The 23,670-nt window shown below is 37.9% G+C and overlaps 2 protein-coding genes across 2 annotated transcripts in view; one reads left to right on the plus strand and one right to left on the minus strand.

The window, feature by feature from the left end:
- The window catches only part of LOC6048064, a 381,930-nt gene that overhangs the window by 23,430 nt on the left and 334,830 nt on the right, over positions 1-23,670 (plus strand). The gene's annotated exons all lie outside the window — the stretch shown is intronic.
- Positions 9,589-23,670, minus strand: part of LOC6046833 (zinc finger protein squeeze) — a 49,894-nt gene continuing 35,812 nt past the window's right edge. The window contains exons 3-4 of the mRNA XM_038260019.1: positions 11,586-12,492; positions 9,589-11,487 (exon numbers count right to left, since the gene is read on the minus strand). Of these exons, the coding sequence (XP_038115947.1) occupies positions 10,979-11,487; positions 11,586-12,492 (1,416 nt within the window). The 3' untranslated portion in view covers positions 9,589-10,978. The remainder of the gene's footprint in view (positions 11,488-11,585; positions 12,493-23,670) is intronic.

The raw sequence follows: 23,670 nt of genomic DNA on the forward strand, positions 1-23,670 counted from the left end.
GTTGATAAAATATTTTTTATCTTTTCCATTTTAAATAAAATGGAGAATTTTTCAGCATTTAATAAATGCAAATTGCTCCGGAAAATTACGTAAATTGTTTTTAGAAAAAAAATATTTTAAAAGATTTCGAAAGTATGAAAATAACGTATAAAGCATTTTCTAATACTTTTTTTTGATATTTTGAAAAAAAGGCTTGAAGTTTTTTTAATGTTAGTCTTAAATGTAAAATTTTGATATTATTGTAATCATGAAGAAAATTCACTTAAGTTTTTTTTTTAATATTTAAAATCAGATCAATAGTTTAATGTTGATTGCTATTCTTGTTTTTTTTTAAAGCCAACAGCCCTGTAAATTTTTTTTTGTGAAAATAAAATTTAGATGGATCTCTCTCGTATTTTATCAAAGGAGAATGGGCAAATTTGGTCCAAGGATGTACACGAACGGGACCAACTTTTTTCGGAAGATCTCGCCGAGACATGAAAAAAAGTCTTCTGGACCAACTCTCTAAACCCCGGGGTTCAAAAGTTATAAGTTGTTGAAGTTTGAGCATTTTGAGTTAAAATGTACAAAAAATCGAATTTTTGCTATTTCTAAAATCATTCATAAAATCTCTGTTTCATTATGGATTTCGATTTTCTTGACTTCATTCGACGCGTATCAGCAAAAACTATGAGTTCTGATATGTCTTAGCATGATTGAAACATGATTTCTCTTGTTTTTATCCGTTTGAACCGTTTGTGCAAGAGGCATCCCATAGAAACAAGTCGAAACTTCAAGGTTTTGAAACCGGATCCGACTCAGACTGCTTCAGTGAGTATGAAAGGCTTCAGTGCAATGTTGTAATAACTTATTGGGATGGTCTGAGTCATCCGAGAACTCCTTGGAGTTAAGACCGGTGAGTCTACCGCCGTAACAAGCAAGATGTCGGCGGTTTTTGACCACGGATCATACCCGCATGGCTTCAGTGAGTATGGTAGACTACTATGCTGATGTGTTGGAGTGTCCTGGGTTCTCCTAGGACTCCCTGGAGTTAAGATCTGTGGGTCTACTGCCTTTTTTTTACAAGGTCGGAACCGCAAAGATTCAGTGAGTATAGCAGACTGTATTGTTGTTATGTTGGGATGTTCTGGACCATTCCAGGGAGTCCTTGTAACAGCCGTAGACCTACAGATCATAACTCCAGGGAGTCCTTGGATGACCCAAGACATCCTAACACATTAGCAAAGCAGTCTACCACACTCACTGAAGCTATGCGGGTATGTTCCGTTGTCAAAACCGGTCGACATTTGAATTGTTACGGTAGTAGACCCACAGATCTTAACTCCAGGGAGTCCTAGGAGAACCCAGGACACTCCAACACATCATCATAGTAGTCTACCATACTCACTGAAGCCATGCGGGTATGATCCGTGGTCAAAAACCGCCGACATCTTGCTTGTTACGGCGGTAGACTCACCGGTCTTAACTCCAAGGAGTTCTCGGATGACTGAAGCCTTCCATACTCACTGAAGCAGTCTGAGTCGGATCCGGTTTCAAAACCTTGAAGTTTCGACTTGTTTCTATGGGATGCCTCTTGCACAAACGGTTCAAACGGATAAAAACAAGTGAAATCATGTTTCAATCATGCTAAGATAAATCAGAATTCATAGTTTTTGCTGATACGCGTCGAATGAAGTCAAGAAAATCGAAATCCATAATGAAACAGAGATTTTATGAATGATTTTAGAAATAGCAAAAATTCGATTTTTTGTACATTTTAACTCAAAATGCTCAAACTTCAACAACTTATAACTTTTGAGCCCCGGGGTTTAGAGAGTTGGTCCAGAAGACTTTTTTTCATGTCTCGGCGAGATCTTTCGAAAAAAGTTGGTCTCGTTCGTGTACATCCTTGGACCAGCTCCCATACAAATTTGCCCATTCTCCTTTCTTTTCGATTGCATGTTCGATACATGTAAAAAGAAGGTTTAATTATTTTTAACACAGTTTTTAACGTTTTCCAATAGTCATATTTTTTTATAAAATTTGCGATACTGCAAGTTAATGTTCGCCTCTGTTGTATTCTAGCTGAAATTTTGTCTTTTAAAGTCTCTGCAACTTACAAAAAAAAAAGGAATATTTAGTGTTTTTAGGTTAACCATCCACAACCCAAATCCGTCTCTAGACGGGCTTCGATCTAAAAAATCGTTAAAAATCAATTTTTCAACCATGTTTTGATCTTCAAAAAGCATTGGAAAGAAGAACTCTTAAAATTTTGGACAATTTTAGGGTTGGAAGTTTGACTTGTTTTATGTGACTTTGACAATGTTTTTAAAAATATCATTTGTGTTTTTCTCTAACATTTCCTATATTTTAAGTGAAAAAGTGATTTTTGTAGTGTTTCAGACTATGCCTCTACGCATGTTTCACAATTCAAGTTATAATGGGGTCTGAGCGGAAAATGTGATAAACAGGAAAAAAATTGAAAAAATAGTATAGAAAAATGAAAAAAATAAGAAAAACAAAATGTAACAAACAAATTTTCGAAAAAAAATTGGGAAGTAGAGGGTTAATTGATTTTGCGAGCTTAGGTGGTATATCAGTATAAAAGCAAAATACATTATATGTATTAAGATACCAATTTTGTAAGGGCAGCTGTGTCACATTTTTATAGAAACTTTTATGGACGTACCATGAGGCAAAATACTTCCCTACAATGTTTAATGCAAATAAAAAAGCACACAAAAAATGTCGATAGCTGAAATTCTGCAGAATTTCTCTGTTTGAATACTTGCCGCCATCAGACAGGGCTGTGGCCAAAATTCAAAAAATCTGGCCAAGTACCGATAAAATATATGGCTGACGAAAATTTGATAAACATAAATGGGAAGGAGGATATGAATTAATTCAAACGCTTGTAGAACTACGATATTTAAATTGTTTTTTTTTGTTCAATAAGGTTGAATTAATATTTTTGTTAATATAAATGGGTAATTCTCCGCCAACTCACACAGCAGTTGCCCCAACCCCTCTTCGATTTGCGTGAAACTTTGTCCTAAGGGGTAACTTTTGTCCCTGATCACGAATCCGAGGTCCGTTTTTTGATATCTCGTGACGGAGGGGCGGTACGACCCCTCCTATTTTTGAACATGCGAAAAAAGAGGTGTTTTTCAATAATTTGCATGAGATAGAAATTTGGTGTCAAAGGGACTTTTATGTAAAATTAGACGCCCGATTTGATGGAGTACTCAGAATTCCGAAAAAAACGTATTTTTCAACGAAAAAAAAACCATTTTTTTTTAAAACCTCCCATTTTCCGTTACTCGACTGTAAAAATTTTTGGAACATGTCATTTTATGGGAAATTTAATGTACTTTTCGAATCTACATTGACCTAGAAGGGTCATTTTTTCATTTAGAACAAAAAATTTAATTTAAAAATTTCGTGTTTTTCTAACTTTGCAGTGTTATTTTTTAAAGTGTAACAATGTTTTACAAAGCTGTAGAGCAGACAATTACAAAAATTTTGATATATAGACATAAGGGGTTTGCTTATAAAAATCACGAGTTATCGCGATTTTACGAAAAAAAGTTTTGAAAAAGTTACTTTTTGCGTTTCATTTTGTTTCGTCGTCCGTGTCTGTCGCGGGTGACCATAAACGGCCATGATCGATGACGACCAACTTTTTCAGATTTTTTTTTCGTAAAATCGCGATAACTCGTGATTTTTATAAGCAAACCCCTTATGTATATATATCAAAAATTTTGTAATTGTCTGCTCTACAGCTTTGTAAAACATTGTTACACTTTAAAAAATAACACTGCAAAGTTAGAAAAACACGAAATTTTTAAATTAAATTTTTTGTTCTAAATGAAAAAATGACCCTTCTAGGTCAATGTAGATTCGAAAAGTACATTAAATTTCCCATAAAATGACATGTTCCAAAAATTTTTACAGTCGAGTAACGGAAAATGGGAGGATTTTGAAAACTTTTTTAGTGTTTTTTCAATGAAAAATACGTTTTTTCGGAATTCTGAGTACGCCATCAAATCGGGCGTCTAATTTTACATAAAAGTCCCTTTGACGCCAAATTTCTATCTCATCACCGTTTCAGGCTGCAAATTATTGAAAAACACCTCTTTTTTCGCATGTTCAAAAATGGAAGGGGTCGTACCGCCCATCCGTCAGGAGATATCAAAAAACGGACCTCGGAATCGTGAACAGGGACAAAAGTTACCTCTTAGGACAAAGTTTTACGCAAATCGAAAAGGGGTCGGGGCAACTTTTCCCGATTTCGTGTGAGTTGGTAGAGAATTACCCAAATGTTTACAAAAAAATCGATTTTTAATTTAAATAGTTCGTCTTAATCAAAAAGATGGCAAAAATTTGGCAAGAAATGTAAAATCTAAAGAAATTTGTCAAAATCTGGCACAGATAAAGATAAATCTTTATTCTGGCATACACATGACAAATCTTACATTCCCAGATTTATATGGCAACCTTTGCACCTTGGCTGTTTCACATCAACCAAACTTTATGCACACGTCGCAAAAAGAAGATTTTGCGAAATGAACGGCATAAGTTACCATTGTACTCACTTTTAAAGTTAGGATCTCTTTTTTCTACTTTTTGCAATTTGTTCTGCTGGGAATTACAAGAAATTTTAAATAAATTTTAAAAGTTGTTTAAATAACACTAAAATAATTCTATTCTTATTTGTATTAATAATTGCAGTACATCCTAAAACACCCGAAAATATATTACAAAAAATAAAGCGGCCAGCTCTACTGCGCTATGTTTACCGCAGAGAGGATTCTGTGAACGGATCACATTTCACAAAATCTACAGGGAAGAAAGGATGCGTGGACATACGGTACCAAACGCTCTAATATGTGATTTAAAGTTATATGTAGGTTATGTTTTGTGTGGTTGTATATAATCAATGAAACGTAATGAATACCCTCAAAGATCAAAGAAAATAAGAAAATTTCCTAGTTTGAACAGCACAGTTCGCCTTCTCAAGTCTTCGGTGGTAGACGTGTTTTGTGTCTGCTCTCGTCAAAAAGATCCAGATTTCTATTGCTCACAAGTGCTTTGTTTTGTGTGGCCTTGAGTGATCACACACAATGGACTCATCCAGTGTACACACAAACTGCATTAAATTGCAGTTTACAGCAACTTCAAAAATGCCAACGGACAGTGAAATCTTCGGCTTCCTCCAGAAGCGTCGATGGCTCGCAGAATCATTAGTGGCCATGTTCCGGGCACCCCGCGAGCACTGTGTCTATGTAAAATTTAAAACAGAGGAGCTCATGACGGCTGCATTGCTGGAATGTCCATCCAGCGAGGCATTTTTGTATGACAGTGGCGAAACGGTTCAAGTCTCTTTCTCAACGGGCCGAGGCAACTTCCGGTATGTTCGATTGTTCGGACTGCCAGTTGAGATGGACAATAAGCACGTGGTCAACGTGCTGGAAAAATACGGAAGGATTCATCAGACAGTGCGTGAGCGGTACGGTCCTGACACAGGATACCCAATCCTGAACGGTGTGCGTGGGGTGCACATGGAGATCTCGAAAGAGATTCCGTGCCAGCTCCACGTACAGCACTTTCAGCTGAGGGTGTTTTATGATGGAATAATCAACAAATGCTACTCATGTGGCAGTGCCGAGCATATCAAGGTTGATTGTCCAAAACGGAAATCGGCAGGCGGTCGACCTAGCACTTATGCAGAAGCGATGCAATTCTCGGACAAAAATCAGTTCCCAGCCATTCAGCAAAATCAGACAGCCGTCGAACCCGTGGTAACCCCAGTCCCAGCTGATGTGCAATCCCCCGGTTGTGCAAGGGATACCAAAGAGCCCACAATCGAGGACGGAGGTTCATTGGAGGAGCTGCCCTTCAGCTCAAGTCCCGAAATTCCCGACGCACCGGTACCCAAGGAAATTGATGACTCTCTGGATTTGACAGTTCAGGGAAGATCGATTTCCAAAAAACGTCTCCGATCCATGGTCAAAGACGCAAAGAAACAAAACGAGAAAGGTTCCGATTCATCCCCGGAGAAGACAAAGGTTCCACGATCAGTACGAGTCACTGAAGAACAAGCAAAGTTGCAGAAGAAGAAGTGAACAGAAGGCTTTCTTGGCATCTTTATTTATTTTGTAACTCAAAATTTAGATAATAAAGCAAAATCAAAAAAAAAAAAAAAAAAAAAAAACAGACTTTTAATTATGAACAATTTAAAGGGAGTTTTTCTCAATAAAATCACTACGCACGCTCTTTACATTTTTTGATAACCACTTTTTATTCTGCTTTAAATTTAATTTAAAATTTGTTTACACATTCTACAATGCTATGCTTTCACCTGCTCCGTTTGTCCGACCGGTATTGTTTTTATGATTTTTTTTACGTTTTTTTTTATTTTTCATTTCGTGCCGCCACATTGTCACATCCACCGTAAAATACACCTGTCTCTCTTTCTCGCCGGGGGTGGGGTATTTCGACCACCCTAGCTCTCAATCTACCGATTAATTTGTGTCCTGTCCGAGCTTGCGCATTCTAATAGTTATCATTAATTTATATTCTTTTTATTAATTAATCCATCCACATCATGCTACGTTTTAGTAACCATTTTTGCCTGTACAGAGAATAAAGAAAGATCACACTTAATCCCTTAAGCTACCACATCGTACTATCACGCGTTCATTCATGCCTCGATTTTCAAACTAGCTGCAATCGATCCTCCGTTAAATATAATAATTTTCTGTATTTATCTTATTTTTTTTTTTGCTCTACGATGATCGCTACGTCATTTCGTACTATTTTACACAAATGTTTGAAATTATGTTTTTTAGTTTTTCTAAAATGATATTTTTAAGTATACTCTCTCTCTCTCTACGCTGAGTCGTCACCATTTTTTTTCGACTCAAAATGATGCGAAATAACTTAAAGTTAGCTGATTCTTTCAAGTACGGGAAAAGATTCCTTAAATAATAAACGAAAATGTAGTATACACCGAAATTTACAAAAAAGAAAGGTAAATGCAAATTGTTTAAACTAAAACAGCGAAAGGAAGAGTTGTTTGTTTGCTTGTTTTTTTTTTCTTCATAGATTTGCTTATAGCTAGTAAAAAATAGTGGAATTTAGACACGTGTTCTTCCCCCCCCCCCCCCCGCTAGAAATTTGATGAGTGATTTAGCTTATATTTACAAAGATCGAAGAGTTGTGTGTTTATTTTTCGTTTCGTTTTCCGAACTTCCATCAATTAGAAAGTGTTTTTTGCTTGTGTGTGTGTGTGAACTTACACGCTAAAATCACCGAGATCTTGATTTGTTTTTTAAAAAGAAATGATTTGATAACACGTACGATGTTTGGGTTTTCTTTTTTTTTGTAAACCCTTTTTCTTCCGATTTGGGTTGTTTACTTTTTTGTGTGTTTGTGATTTTGTTGGGTAACATTCGATGAAATATGTTTCGGTTTTGTCATTTTTTTTTAATTTACTCAAAACCCGTTTCACCAATGAATGACTGTGTGTTATTTTTACTGAACAAAGTACTTTGAGGTTTTTGATGATTTTGGATCGATCATTTGTCCGTTGCTAGGATTTTCTTTACTGGTAAAATGAGGGGTTTTTTCAAAGGTTTTAACAGGTTTGCTGGTTCTAAAATATTCAAAAGCAGTGTTGTAAGAGTATTATTTATGTCAATTCAGAAAGTTTCACATATTATTTTAAAATATTTTAAAAGGATATATTGTTTGTGTGTGATTTTTTTTCCAAATTTTTGAGTGTAAAAACATCAATAAAAAACATTGTTAATGAGAAGCTTAGATAAAAAAGCAGGAAAAAATAACATTAAAATTGTACTGAAAACAACAAGCATTGATATTTTAATAACAAATCAATATCAAAAAAAGTTATTCAGTTGCTCTTGTATGAGTAAAATATTTTATTTTCATGTAATTTTCAGATCTTTTTTCGGCTATTGGCCTCTGTTACTTAAACCAGTAACACAATCACACCAATAAACAGTGATCAATGACATTTTTATTGAGATGTTATTTTTTGCCTTATCGTCAAAACATAGTATTTTTTGGAACAAAAAAATCTTCAAAGTAGATGTCAGAAAAGAAAGTTTAGCAAGCATTGACACATGTTTTTGTTTTGTTCTTTACAATTTGACATTTTTTTGCAATATTGGGATTGAATCTCCAACAATTCGACATAAATTGCCATTAGGAGCACAAATCCGTAAAGGAGTTATTAGACTACGACAAACAAACTGTTTGACAGTTTGCCTACATTTGGCTTTGTTTGCGAGTTTGGCAATCTGGCAAGCATAAAAAAGTGCGAGGTTGTTTGCCATAATCGAATAGCTTCTTAAATATTTCGTGTATTATTCATTTAAATTGCGGAAGGATTGATGATTATAAATCAAAATATTGCTTTTGTTGTGGGCTCCCATTTGACAGCCATGCTAATGTCGACTGCTGTCAGTTTGAATTCAGTCGGAATAGGGTTGCCTTCTTATCCTGATTTTTTTGGGTAAAAACTCTGTAAATCTGTACTACCCTAGCAGACGGAAATAACTTGGGAATAACATGTTTTGATATTTGAAAATACTAGGCCAATAACATTTTTTGTTATTTATAACAAAATTTGTTATTTGTCGTTATGATTTTTTTGTTATCGCATTGTTATTGTAATAACAGACCAATAACATTTTTAGTTATTCTTCGAACAAATCTTTGTTAGTATTTTTTGTTATTTTAACAACTAATCCGATCATCCCAATAACAGTTGAAGTTATTCTTCCATAACAAAAAATGTTATTCCAAAGTTGTTTTGGCTTTCAACCAATATCAGACCTAAAACAAACTTTGTTATGATTACATAAACTATTATTTAACCCCTATGCAAAAATGGATTTTTCAAGAAGATTCCATAACACTCTCTGTTATTTTAACAGTATTTATTATTGAAATGGCATGAATTTTGTTATTACCGTCTGCCCGGGTAGAAAGACACAGATCTTGATAGGCATTTTACAACAAATCGAGGTTTTTTTTTTTTGTAAAATTCTAGTAAATCAAATTTTATTATTCCTTCTATCAAAGTATTTGTCTATACTGCAAACGAAAATCAGATTCAAGAAATCTATAAAAGTGAAAATTAAGTTTATTGGACAGCTTTGAAAAAAAAAATCCAAAAAAGTAAGAAAATTGATTAAATTTGGATTTTACATAGTAAAAATGCCTCTGAAAAAGGTAAAATTTATTCAACAGACTTAATAAGTCAATTAAAAACATTACGTTACGATTTAGGGTTCTTGTAATTTAAATAACTTGTTATAATTTTACTTGTGTTTTTTTCCAGTTTTGTGGAGAGTGTGAGGCTTGAAATGTCAAATTTTGTGTTACGTAACATTTGAATGAACCCCAAATTTATGGAAATTTGACAATCATTTGTTTGTCGGAATATCTGTACACTCAACCCCCGGTGGTTGGTCACTTTTTCGATTGATACGTTTTTTGTTTGTACCCCGTTGGTTGGTCAAAGTCAAACTAAAAAGTGACGAACTGTCACTTTTTACACAGCGCTCACGCACACTATCAAAACAAACGTTTGGTAGGGTGTGTGAACTCCGTGTAAAAGGGGTGTCAAACTAAAATGTGACCCCGTTTGTTTGACAACAGTTGGTGTCAAACCATCGGGGTTTGAGTGTATGATTTTTTGTTCAGAAATCTGTAAATCTATTTGCAGATTCTGTATCGAAAATCTGCAAACCATCAATGATTCCCACTGAGAATTTTGGTTCGAGCCTCGACTCGATTGAGGCTCGATCTCGAGTCGAAAGTCTCAGTGGGTTTGTTTACCTCTAGATTAGTTTTCAAAAGGACAAAAGAGCCATTGATACTAATTGGCATTTTTAGAAATCTAAAACAAAGTGCATTTCTTGTGTTTTTTTCGAAGTGGTCCTATAAACATGGAAAAACCTATGTTTGTAGGACCTTTTCAAATAAAACTCTAGATTTAAAGGACGTGGAACAAAGAACAATGTCAAGCCATTATGAAAAATGTTTTTTTGTTAATTTGTCAAAAACAAGATTGAAAATCGGATTTGTTTACAAAAGGTTCATGCGTCCCGTTTGTAAATCAACCTCATGACTGAGACACGCAACTTAAACCCACAGTAATTTGGAACCCCGCGTTGAACTTGAAGTCCTGTGCGATCGGGGTTCCAAAAGAATTTTGTCTTAAGGAGATATTGGACTATGACAAACAAATAAAAAAACTCGCACTTTTTTGTGTTTGATAGTTTGCGGAAAACTCGCAAACAAAAAAAAAATATGCAGTCTGACGTTTCGTCAAACAAACAAAGCAGACAAACTCTCCAGCTGTCAAAAAGTGCGAGTTGGTTTGTTTGCCATAGTCTGATAGGTCCTTAAGCATGATTTTTGTTTAATTTTTATACTGAATGATATCAATTTTAGTTCTTGGTTTCAAAACAATCAAAAAGTGCGTGTGTGCTTACAATCCAATATCTGCAGGCCGGCTACGAAGTTACGGAAAATATAACCTGTATCAGCGTGGGTAAATACTGATACAAATTATCCTTATTTTTTCGGGGCATAAATCATCAATATTTTGAAAATATTGTCTTGGAAATAAAAATGGACCAAATAGAATTTTGTGAAGAAACATTTTGTAATGTTCTAATTGGAATAATTTTATTAGAATACAACTTATTTTACAGGTATTAAAACTTACAACGGAGTACCTTCATTACAAGATACAAATTTCAAACCTCTAAAACCACCAAAAATTCCCGAGAGGACACTCCGGGTCGCACCGATCGCCCCGCAATCCATTCCCGTTTAGAATAATTTGTACATTGTTCATTTAAGGGGCCGCGATCGCATCCTCCCCGGAGTGCCCCCCATGTTTTCATCCAGATTGAACCCGCAACGGACAAAGGATCCCCCCCCTTAAGTTGTGACCACCCTACTGCTTCTCACTCTTGCCCATCCCAAGCAGGTGCTCGCCCGCGATCAGCCCGCTCGCGGCCGCCGCCGCCGACGGCTGGTGCGCGTAGTTCCGGATCTGGTGCAGCGAGATCAGCTGGTTCGGGAAGTTGACTGCCGCGGCTGCGGCCGCCGCCGCGTTGCCCACCACCTGCTTCTGGTTCTGGAAGTTGATGGCATCGTACAGGTAGCTCGGCCGCTGGGAAGCCGCCGCCAGCTGCTGGTGGTGGTGGGCGGCGAGGGACGCGTTCAGGTGCGGCGGCATCGCCTGGATGGGCGTGAACGCCGAGTTGGTGGTGATGGCGGGTGGGGCCTTGGACGTGTCGTACGTGCTCGCGGCCGCGGACGAGGTGGGCGTTTGGACGTTCTGCTGAACGTGCTGCTGCTGCTGCTGCTGTTGGGGGTTTTGCCGGATCACGACCAGGTCTTCGCCCATGTCGTCCGAGTTGGCGGAGCTGTTGGCGGCGTTGTTCAAACTACGGTGATGGTCTGGAAGAAGAGGAAGGGGAAAAGTACGCGACTAGATCAGACAAACGACGTTCGGTTGTGGGGCAAGGGGGGACAACATCAATCTTATTGAGACTCACCATTGGCAGAGTTGGGGCCGCCACTTCCGCCGTGCTGTTGTTGTTGCTGTTGCTGCTGCTGCTGCTGCTGCTGTTGGAGGGCAAAGTCGTACTGCTGCTGCTGTTGTTGCTGCATGGCCTCGGCTAGGGATGCCGCCGAGTCGGGGCTGACCTTGGGCCAGTAGGGGTGTTCGCCGGCTGCGCCAGCAGCAACGAGAGTTGCGGCCGCCGCCGCATTGCCGACCATGCCGCCCATCCGGTTCAACCCGAGGCCTGCCAGTCCGGCAAGTCCTGCCGCGGCATCCGCCGCCGAAATGGCCGCGGCGCCAGCTCCCGCATTTCCAGCGTTGGCCGCGTTGTTGTTGTTGTTGCTATTGCTACTGTTGTTGTTGTTGTTGTTATTGTTCTGCCCCCGGTTCCGGCGCTTCTCCTCCTTCTCCGCGTGCTTCTGCATGTGCTTGGCCAGGTACGTCTCCTGGGTGTACGACTTGCCACACAGCTGGCAGATGTGCGTCTTCAGGTGCTTCGAGTCCTTGTGCTTTGGTATGTGCTCCAGCAGGGACGCCTCGTCCGTGAAGCACTTGTAGCAGGAGTTGCATTTGTACGGCTTGTCCGTCTGGTGACAGCGCGAGTGCGACTGCAGGTTCGACAGCTGCGAGAACGCCTTCGGGCAGCCCGGGTGGCGACACTTGTACGGTTTGTCGCCCGTGTGCGTCCGTATGTGCTGCTGCAGGTGGCTCAGCTGGGTGAACTTGCGCTGGCAGATCTCGCAGCGGTACGGCTTGATGCCGAGGTGTATCCGCGTGTGCTGCGACAGGTAGCTCGAGTTGGCGAACGCCTTTGTACATTGGGAGCACTTGTACGGTTTGGTTTCGCGCATGTGCAGCTGGCCGCCGTGCAGCGCCAGGTCGCCCTTGTTGGCGAAGATCTGCGGATTAGAGAGAATCTCAGTTAGTCAAAAGTCACCGAAAAGTTGGCTCAAAAAGGGTTAAAAACATCCAAGTTTAAGTTAAGCTCATTAAAAGACTCCGTGGAGAATTTCCCTTATCCCTTTAAAAAAAGTGGAGCATCAACACTTCCATCACATTTCATGACGAAAACCAGTATGCAATCCGCTAAAATCACCGTCTCCAAGCGCATAGAAGGAAAGATCTTGTGAAAAAGAACGCTTGCTTTCTGACGCATCCTGGAGAAAGGACGCACTGGGCGCAGTAGGCCTGGTTTAAGGTCACCGAAAAGTTGGCTTGGACAAGGTAAAAACATCCAAGGTAAGCTCATTTGAGGACACCGTGGAGAATTTCCCTTGTCTACTTAAAAAATAAAGTACAGCGTGGGCACTCAAAAAATCCGCAATAAAAAATCGGGAAAAAGTCGGGAATTTGATAATTTTTGTCAAAAAGTCAGGAATCCTAAGCATACTTGTTAGAAAAGTATTTTTTAACTCTTAAATATTTTTTTCATATTTTTTACAGTTTTCATATTAAAAATCACTCAGTTTTTCTAAAGTAACTTATTTTAATTGTGGGGTTCCTTTCAGACATTAAAATCCCAATAAATATAAAAAAACATTACACACAGATTTTCATAATATTTTTTTTATGAATCAACAGATTTTTACTAATTTTTGTTTATCAAACAAGATCTATTTATCAAACAAACTTAACTAAAAACAACAACAAAGTTAATTAAAAACTAATAGATAAAATTGAACCTAATTTTAACGATTATGGCCAGCGTAAATTTATGATTTTGTTTTAATATTGAATGAAATTTTGAAAAAAGATTCCAATAAGAGTTTGGCAATGTTTTTTTTAAAAGAAAAAAATCATTAAGTCATTTCAAATATTTATTCCAAAGGTTTATTTTGAACTTTTTTGTGAGTGTGGGCAAATAACTAAATATTAAGCTAGATATCAGTTTTGGGAAACTTAAAGTTTTGAGTTAAGGGGGGGGGGGGGAAACTTAAAGTTTTGAGTTAAATATGTATGTTAAATGCATTTGTCTTTTCGAACATTTTACGGACAACTTACAAAAAAAAATTAAGCAAATTTGCATGGAAATGTTTTAAGCGTTTTTTGATTTCAAATAAAATAAAATTAAGAATAAAATGTTATATTCAATAATCTTTAACTTATTGCCATTTGGAGTTGAATTGAAGTATCAAAAACTATACGTTTGCCAGTTATAAAAATTCACATTGGAATTGTAAGTATTTTCATTTTTGTTCAGTTATTTTTCTAAGACTATTATTTGTTTATGTTTCTACTCGGAATCAAAATAATAAGTGCTTCCAATTTTTAGGTATTTTGTATGAGTTTGTTGTTGAGTTTCTTTTTTAACAAAAATTGTAAATGGTTAGATTTGTTTAGATTTTTTCGATGGTTAATATTAACTTTTTTATAAAAAGTTTTTTTTTGTTTTTTTTTTAAATCATTATTGTTTATTTTTTTTGAGTTTATAAGAAAAGTCGGGAATTTGAAAATGAGATTTGAGTGGTCACACTGAAAGTATCATCACTTTCATCACATTTCATGACGAAATCCAGTATGCAATTGGGTCCAACAATTAAGCTTAAATTTGTGATACAGTCGACTCTCTGGTTGTCAATATCCAAGGGACCGTCGAGGAAGAGAATCATCAGTTTACAGAACGATGCCAAATGAAGACTCGATTGAAAATATTTTTTTCTTGATACCCAGAATCATGGCAACGTCCAGCAAACAAAAACAAACTAATGTCAAACACCCTTCAAAGCTTCGTTTTGCAAAGGAAAATGTCTATGCAAGCCATGAGAAAGTGAAATTATTGATAACCGGAAGAGATTTTTAAAGCAAAAAGAATTCAAAGGACCGTCGAGGAAAAGATCCTTCAAGCAAGAGAAAATATCGAGGAAAGAAGAGAATTGAAGTATGCAGATTGAAGGGACTGAAGAATTCATCGAAAGATGGAGCAATATTGATATCGAGAAGATCGACAGCCAGAGAGTCGACTGTATTATTGTTCACAACGATAAAGCTTATTTTCTGAGTGCAATGACCCTTCGTAAGACTTCAAAGGATTTAAAATGGATGTTGAATCAATTTAATAAAATAACTTCGCGGTTCTTCTTAACAGAAAAGATGCTACTTGACAGCTCGGACCACAGTTGATCCATCAATAAAAAAGTTGTCTTGTCAATTTATTTTTTTGATTTTTTTACATTAAAATGAAAAAAAAAAGTGATCAGAAATGTGTTTCAAATTGGGCTTTAGTACCCTATTCGCTGAAATCATCGTCTCCAAGCGAAGCGAAGAAAAGGCCTTTTAAAAAAGTACGCTTGCTTGCCTGCTTGCCAGGCCTACTGCGTCGAGTTAACCGCAACGATGATTCGTTGCATTGATCATAGGCTGTTGTTTGAAAGACCAAACAACGGAAGCTTCTACAGCCCTCAATTTCAACCCAAAATTTACCGTCTAAACTCTTAAGAGCGACCCCTTCGCCGCGTCGATTATTTTCAATTTAGTACGCCTCGATCAGACCGCCACCACCGCCAAAAAGGTCCCATCAAACGGCTAATTATCCACGCTGATAGCTAATTTCCCATGCCCTGCCGTACACCGTGAAGTTGACCTTGTGCGATGACGACAAATCGATCCAAACGACGACGAAGACGGCGCAGATAAGTAATTATTAATTACCGAATTTGCCCGGGCCGTGCATAATTTGGCACATCAGAACGCTGAAGACTCGACTCACGACACATGTGGTCAGGGAGAACGTCCCAACAATACCCGTAAACTTGAAAGACGTCGACGCGACTCGAGCGCAAAACAGCAATTTTGAGTCATTATTCTCGTGTAAATTCATTAATCAAATTGATGAGCGCGTCAGACTTAGAACGGTCCCGCCAAGTCATCGCCGCACTCGTCTTGGTTGAGTTGCTGAAGTTCGGCTTAAGCCGCGCGCGGAGTTGGTTGCAAAGTGCACCACAAACGAGCTTGCCGAAATGTCGAGAGTCTCGCAGCGTCGCCGAATGCCGATTTCCTTGATTAGCGAAGCGTGTTACACCAGGGTCAGGGCCAGAACAAATTGTTGCCGCTTGGAGCGCCGAACGAGTTCTCCGGGTTGAGATCGAGAGTGTCTCTCGACTGTCTGGTCTTGGGAGTTGAAGATCTTCAACGATGAGTTTCTACAGTTGGCGGGACATTCCCGGTCAGCCTCGTCAAGCTCAGCTTGCGGAGCGTTCTTAAGAAGGTAGTGACGTAATGCACAGACTCCAAACTCTTCGTAGAATTACGCACTGAAACGGAACTCAACAGCGCGAGCGCGCGCCTTAACCAGTTTGGTCCAAAGTCACCCCCTTTGCGATCGCATCGAACAGACCGGTACAAAGTGCTTCCTCACCTCGTCGCGCCGCGCTTGCTGATCTAACCTTTTGCGGAGCACTTGTTTCGGCCCGCTGATTAATATCTCGCGCGCGCAAGAGTTGATCAAGTCTAGCCAGACAAGAACACTTTTTGGCAGTGACCTTGGCCGGTCCGGCTCTATACAGCGCGGACGGAGATTGGATCTACTCGGGGGGGTTTTGGTGTTTTCTGGTGAATAGCCGCTCATCAACAATGCCTTCCTGTTCAAATCGTTTAGTCATTACGCGCGCGCGGGTCTAATGCTGGAACTCGTTTTTTTTTTATTTTCGGGGTAGAGGTTAGCCTTTGAAAGTGAACGTTTAAACGCGAGGCTTTTGGGCTTCTCCATTCGTCACAGTTACCCAGTTGAGATCGGAGACTCGGGATTGCCTTGTGTGAGTGTGTGCGAGTTGGAGATTCTTCGTTGATCGCTTCTCCGTTTGGAGTTTAGTACCCGGAATTGACCAAATTGCCGAAAATCTACCGGCAAATGGCGTCATCCCTTTTGTTTTCGGCCCTCACTTCAAGAGCTGATCCGTCTGGTTGTTTGTACAACGTTTGACGACATTACTACGGAATTGAGGTAGATGTCCCTATTTTGAGTCTTCGCTGGCAGGAATCTGGCAAACGTCAAACAGCATTTTGGGAAATTCAACCCTTCCAGTATTTTTCGTGACTCAAGACAAGGTAAATTTTGCTCAGGCTAAAAGCTAATTTGTGAATCTATTTTTGGCCTAAAGAGTAAAGTTTCTTCCTTCTGGAAGCATCGTCTTTTTACCATTTTCTCTTCCCGGAAAGATTTGACAGTTGTTTGAACTGGTTTGACATTTACTGGGGGTGCCAAAAGGGAGGTTATGTCACTGAGTGCAAATGAAACTGACTCCAAAAATAGTCCTTTTTTTAATAAATAAACAAATGTAAATTTTCAATGATCGTTAAAACTATTTTGATATCAATTTATGTCAAAAAAAGAAAGATAGATTTTCCAATTTTAAAGAGAATAAATTTTATGTCCAAACAATACTTTGACAGTTTTGATTAAAAAAATCAATCCTTTCAAAAATGAATAGAATAAAGAACATAAACTTGAAACTGTTAGCTATTGAATGCACTGGATTATATTTGACATGTTCAGTTTTAACCCCCTGATATACAGTCCAGACTCGATTAGTCGAAGCCTCGATTATCCGAAGTTTCGATTATCCGAAGTTTCGATTATCCGAAGGTTTGTATTCGCGATCAAAAGCTCAAAAATTCCGACAGATGGCGCAAAGCTTCGAAGAATGACGATTCAAATTTTCGCTGTTCGGTTACATAGGAATGCAAACTTAAAATTGAATTTACAGCTCATAGAACAACTTTTGAGAAAAAATTCAAGTGGTGCGATTGTTAACTCTTTGCCCTCTATAAATTAACGCAATAAAAAAAATTGAAAAAAAAATTTTGAAAAAATAATATTGTTTAAAATGATAGAGCATCAAAAGTTAACAAAGTATCAGCTCGAATTTTTGCTCAAAAGTTGTTTTCAACGCTGGAATTTAACAAAACAGAATTCGCATACATAACCTCAAAGGGCGGAAATTCCAATCGACATTCTTCGCTCTGTTCTGCTACTCAACACTAGGTGTCGCATGTCGTTTGGCTCTTGAACGGCAATAGAAGATTTGCAGCAAAGCTAAAAGACACATGTCGCCACCTATGAACAAATAGCGTAAACCTATGATTTTTTGAAAAAATGTGTTTTTTCCTTCATAATCAACATTTTTATAAAACTTATGCAGGATTCGGATGAGAAAAAATATTTCCAACAATTTGGTGTATAACTTTCCAATATTTGTTTGATTTTTCTATGAGAAAACTGTATATTTAGAAAAAGATAGTAATTTGGACTATTTGGCTAGAAAGTCTTTCAAAAATCAATGAAAATTGTTGGATTTACGTTACCACATCTGGTATCAACTATATAACTGTTTATTTTATTTATATATACGGGGAAACTATTTTTTTCGTGTTCCAAAACATGTTTTTTCAAGAAAAAGTTCACAAATTTTTTCCCGCCCAAAAATTGATGTTCATTATTTTAAAGCAAAAAATTTTTCTCGTCTTTTGCAACCAGTTTCATTAAGATTGATGCAGGGAATCATGAGAAATAAGCGATTTTGTTCTTCAATTCAGCAGAAAGGAATACGATTTTTGGCAAGTAACCTCATTTTGGCACCACCTACATTTAAAACACAGTCGCGCTGCAAAACCTCAATAGAGAATTTGCAGCAAAGCTAAAAGACACGTGTCGCCACCTATGAACAAATAGCGTAAACCTATGATTTTTAGAAAAAATGTGTTTTTTCCTTCCTAATCAACATTTTTATAAAACTTATGCCGGATTCGGATGAGAAAAATTATTTCCAACAATTTGGTGTATAACTTTCCAATATTTGTTTGATTTTTCTATGAGAAAACTGTAAATTTAGAAAAGATAGTCATCTGGACTATTTGGCAAGAAAGTCTGTCAAAAATCAATAAAAATTGTTGAATATACGTTAACACATCTGTTATCAACTATATAACTGGTTATTTCCTTGATATATACAGGGAAACTCATTTTTCGTGTTCAAAAACATGTTTTTAAAGAAAAAGGTCACAAATTTTTGCGCGCCCAAAAGTTGATGTTCATTATTTTAAAGCAAAAAATATTTCTCGTCTTTTGCAATCAGTTTCATTAAGATTGATGCAGGGAATCATGAGAAATAAGCGATTTTGTTCTTTGATCGACAGAAAGGCATACGACTTTAGGCAAGTAACCTCATTTTGGCGCCACCTACATTTGAAACGCAGTCGCGCTGCAAAACCTCAATAGGACTTCGGATAATCGAATCACGAACAAAAATTTTTTTTTTCGTTTTTTTCTTTTTCTTGTTTGAGTTCTGCGACCCCATTTTAGTCAAATTTGAATAGTTGATTGCTTATTAAATAATGAAATGGTTTTTTTCCAATATTTCGTCTCCGCCATTTTGGCCGCCATCTTGGATTAAAAAAAGTAAATCACTTTAGCGTAGTTTAGGGGTCATACTTAAGCTCGACAATCAAAAATAAGACAGCGAAAAAAAATAATTTTTTCGTGATTCGATTATCCGAAGTGAAAATTTTCCGAGGCCTTCGGATAATCGAGTCTGGACTGTAATATAGAAAAAAATCAGCAAAATCTTGAAAATATTTTGAAAGCAGATAAATTTTTAAAATTCATTAGAAATATGTTTTCAATTTATGAAAATATTTTTTTTAATAAAATTTAAAATTTTAATAAAATTTAAAACAGCTGTGGCTATAAAAAAAAATACTTTTAAAAGAAAGTCCCAAAATTTTAGCCAGACAAATCAAACCAAAATTGAAATTTTCTAAAATACAAAACGACTCGAAAAATTGCCTCTAACAAATAATTGTAAATTTACCAGCCTTTCCTGGGCTTTTGAAAATTCGCCATATTTAAAATTTATTCAAAATGATTTAAAAAAATAATTTTGCATCAAAATCGAAGTGAATTTCTTTTCCCTGATTTCATTGAAAAACCATTCAACTTGAGAGAACTATAATTATTTTTCTAAACTTTCTGTAAGGTTCATGGAATTGGAATAGTAGTTTATGCAACAAGTTGCAAAAAGAGGATTTTTTCAGCACGAGTCGTCCATTTATCCAACGAGGTTCACCGAGTTGGATAAATACGAAGAGTGCTGAAAAAAATCATCGTGTTCCATACAACATTTTTTGCAATTCCAAAAAAACACACACTGAGTGAAATTTTATGTCTAAATTTCATGTATTTTGTCAATAAATCGTTTAAATCAAAAAAATGCTGAAAAGTGTTACTTTTCGAAACAAGTGCTGAAAAGTGTTGCTATTCGATTCTGTTATTTTTGATACAGAAAAGTAGGCAGTTTCGTCGTTCAAGAATGACAGGAAAAGTAAGTATACTTACTATAGTTACTATAGTTTCACGACGGAATTGCAAAAATGATTTTTTTATATCACCAAAAAAATCAATGATTGAACAAATGAACATACTGTACATTGTAGTATTGACCGAATTTAAGTTTAAACGTTTTATAAGAAATGTAATTGAAAGGTTCGTACGGTATGTCCACGCATCCTTCCTCCCTTGAAGATTCTGCGAAATGTGGTCCGTTCTCAGTATCCTCCTTTCCAGCAAGCTTTCATTGGACTGGCGGCGTTTGCGTTAGATTAGATTAGAAACGTTTTATATGAAATTTTGAAGTTTTTATGACCAATCGAAATCCGAACATTCAAGCAGAATTATGGGTTTTGAATTGATTGATCGGTTGTTTGTGTAGTTATCAATTGATTAATTACTCTTGAAATGCATCGCGAAAGAACAACATTTTCTAGTGAAATAGCAAGAGAATGGCCAAATGAGAGGGGATGAATGTTCTCATTTCACACAATATCAAAACATAAATAATTCCTAACAAAAAAGCAAGAGATTCGAATGGCTTAGAATAAAAGGATCAAAATATCAAAATCCCGGGAAACAAAAAATACTTGTTGACGAGAAATTTCCGGGATTTTTTCCCGGGACTGAAAATAGAACGCAATTAGAATGTCGGTCGTTAAAAAACTTCTAAGCGACATAAATTTATTTTTAAACTCGACAGATTGTTTGGATACGGCTTTTTTACCGTCAGCCAAACAGAGAATTTTGAACTGTCAAAGTGGAACCAATTTACTGTTTGCCAAAAGTAGAGAGTATTGTTATCATTAAAAATTGTTTGTTTTTTTCAAATCAAAAATTTGTGGCTTTTGAGGACCTGGAGTTGAAGTTAGGAAATTTTATGAAAGTTGAAGGCGAGATTTTCATTTTTTCATAATTATGAATGGAAGTTATTTATCGAGTCCAGGCGGTTTTATTCAACTAGTAGCTGTCTTGATTGTTTGATTCCGTTTGAAAACCTGCTGGTTTAGTAAAATTAGGGATGTTTTTTCGCTTAACCAGGAAAAGCTGCAGGAATCCAAAATCAGCCAGGGAATTTATGTGCGACATCGCAGAATGACACTTTCGCCGCAGTTATTCGTCACCCTTAAAAACAGAAAAACCTCTTCTAACCAATCGAAACTTGAAAACACACACACAATTTTCCAGCAAAAAATGTCAAAAACTAGACAAATTACAACACATGGTATTGATTATAAAACAGCATAATTACCAGTAATAAAAAAAAGTCATGCTTGTGCTTGAACAGCCTCCAACTTTATAGATGTAAACAAAGTGGGATCATTCGAAAATCACGTTACGCATTCTCTCTATTCATCACCCAGTTTGTAAGATACGGCGTTTTTCTTAAAACTTCTTTCAAAAACGCAAGTCGGGGAATACGTTTTTTCGTGATTATTTTTTTTTTTTGAGTAGAACGTAACATGACCTTCAAGCAGACCTCTCCCCCACACCCCGTTACGTAATAAAAGAACGCTCCTAAAGTTATGGCTACGTTGCAAATTCTATGTTGACATCTTCGATACATCTAGTAGACATCCAACGAGAATTAATCACCTTTGGGTACATTAAATTTGTCAACGATGTTGTGACAGCCCATTGTTTGAAGAGTTTGGAAACAATGTTGTCGATTTTAAAACACTCACAACGAAATCGAAAAAAAAACGATTTTGGAAACATTTCAATGTTTACAAATTTGACAACATACAGTTACAACTGATCCCAATGAAGCTAATCTGCCACGTGGGTCGCCATTTGGAACTAGGCCCAATTTGGTGACATTTCCCCTTCCCAAAAGAGCCGATACGCTACAGCGCACGCGTGCGCGATCGCTTCTTCACGCAGTTCAAACCATCTTTCCGTGTTTGTCTTCCTGCCTACCAGTTCAGTTGTTTATGTTTGATGTCTCTTCGGCTGTTCAGCAGCAGCGCGTTGGTCGCGTCTTGTTCAAACATGACGAGATGAATTTGTCCAAAATTCCAACGGTTCCGCTAATTGCTGGAATTGCTACTGCTGCTCGGGTCATCCCCGAAAAAGTTCGATCAGCCAACTTTTATTTTCTGAAATGCATCGTCGATCGGTCGACGTAGTCGACGGCAGCATTTAGGCCACATGAAGTTGCGCTTCGAGCAGGGCGGATATAGCGTGAAATTGGTAAATACCTTACCTCCGTAACGGGGGAAGGTACAGAGAGGAGGACCACATCCCAATCAAGGTTACGTATTAGTTTTTCGGGCCGAGGCTGTTTAATTTGAATAATCGCGCGCGCACTTGGGGTTGCACGTGCGTACGTACGAACTTACGTACGTAGCTTCAGCAGTCCAACAATAACCTTTGATTGACGTGATTTCTTCGGATGTCCAAATTGACCATCAGGTGGTGTTCGCCTCACTTGCGCTGGGTAAATACACCAATTTGGTTGTCAATAATTTGGGGGGCCCCCTTGGACAATTATTGCCAGGGCGATTTCTCTCCTAGGCTGCGGCTGTTCATCAACGGGCAAGTTTCACCACGTCAAGCTGCTGCTGTGCAGCAGCAGGACATTATTGCGCGTACATCGTCGTGCTGGGCTTGGAAAGGACAAACGATCGGACAGGTGCTGGGCCCGTTGTAGTCTATTCATCGCGACGCGACTGAAGGTTGTGGACGTCGTTGCGGCGATCATCAGCAGCATCTCTTGAAAAGATCCCAATACAGATTACGATCGTTTGAATCAGACGTTACTGTAGTTGTGCCGTACTGAACAGACAGAGTTGGTCCGATTTCAAATGTTCAGATGTCTCAGCAGGTCTCCTGAACAATTCAGAAGGTCTGGCGTCACTACTGACGGTGATCGGCATGTGTTGATCAAACCCTTGGCTGTTGTTGCAAAGTTTGGTCTTCTTCATCAAAACCGGTTTACTTTGATTGTTGATCAGACGTTTGAAATGACGTTTGTCACTGCGCTGGTTCTGGTATTGAAGTTCTGAAAAAGAAAATTGTCAATTCAACTCTTGACAACCAACTGATGCATCAAGGGACGCAAGCCCACCACTACCAACGAAAGAGCCACTCAGACGACCAAGCCAACGCCGACAGAACACTCAAGTTCAATTAAAATAATTTTCACACATGTTACGTGTTTTGTTGCCGCGATGCCGGGTCTGTCTCGTCGTCGTCGCCGACGACCGTTTTGAGAAAACGGGCAAAAATAAAACAACAAGAAATTAACTCGCTCTGTGTTTGTGTGACCGAACGTCTTCGAGGGGGTCTCGTCCAACTGGGTATTTTTTTGACTGAGCGACACTTTGTGATAACGGCGTCAAGTTCAATATCACCTGTGGCGGATCTACGCGGTTGAGTCTATTTTTGGGGTTGATCGAAGAGAGTAGAAGCAAACCAGCTGTCAAAATTTGGTTTCGTGACGTTTGAAGACGATTGAAACTGTCAGACGTTTGAAGCCATGAGGCGTTACACGTCATCTTGAACACAATGTTCACGAAGCTCGTGACACACCCAACCACTTCCGCAGGGAACCTGCTTCATTCACGGGGAAAGACGTTCTAAAATTAAAGAAGCAGCAAAAAAAAGTACGAGCAGCGTAACGGTTTCAAAACAAACCTCGAAGAAAATCGAAAGTCGAGCAACGAAAAAAAAACCCGAACTCAGATTGTAAACATCGCCATACTTTTAAACATTTTTTTGTTGTTGTTGGACCGAGCGCGACTTTGGTCAATCA

This window comes from Culex quinquefasciatus, chromosome 3 (assembly GCF_015732765.1).
Source record: "Culex quinquefasciatus strain JHB chromosome 3, VPISU_Cqui_1.0_pri_paternal, whole genome shotgun sequence".
In the NCBI taxonomy this organism is placed as follows: Eukaryota; Metazoa; Arthropoda; class Insecta; order Diptera; family Culicidae; genus Culex; species Culex quinquefasciatus.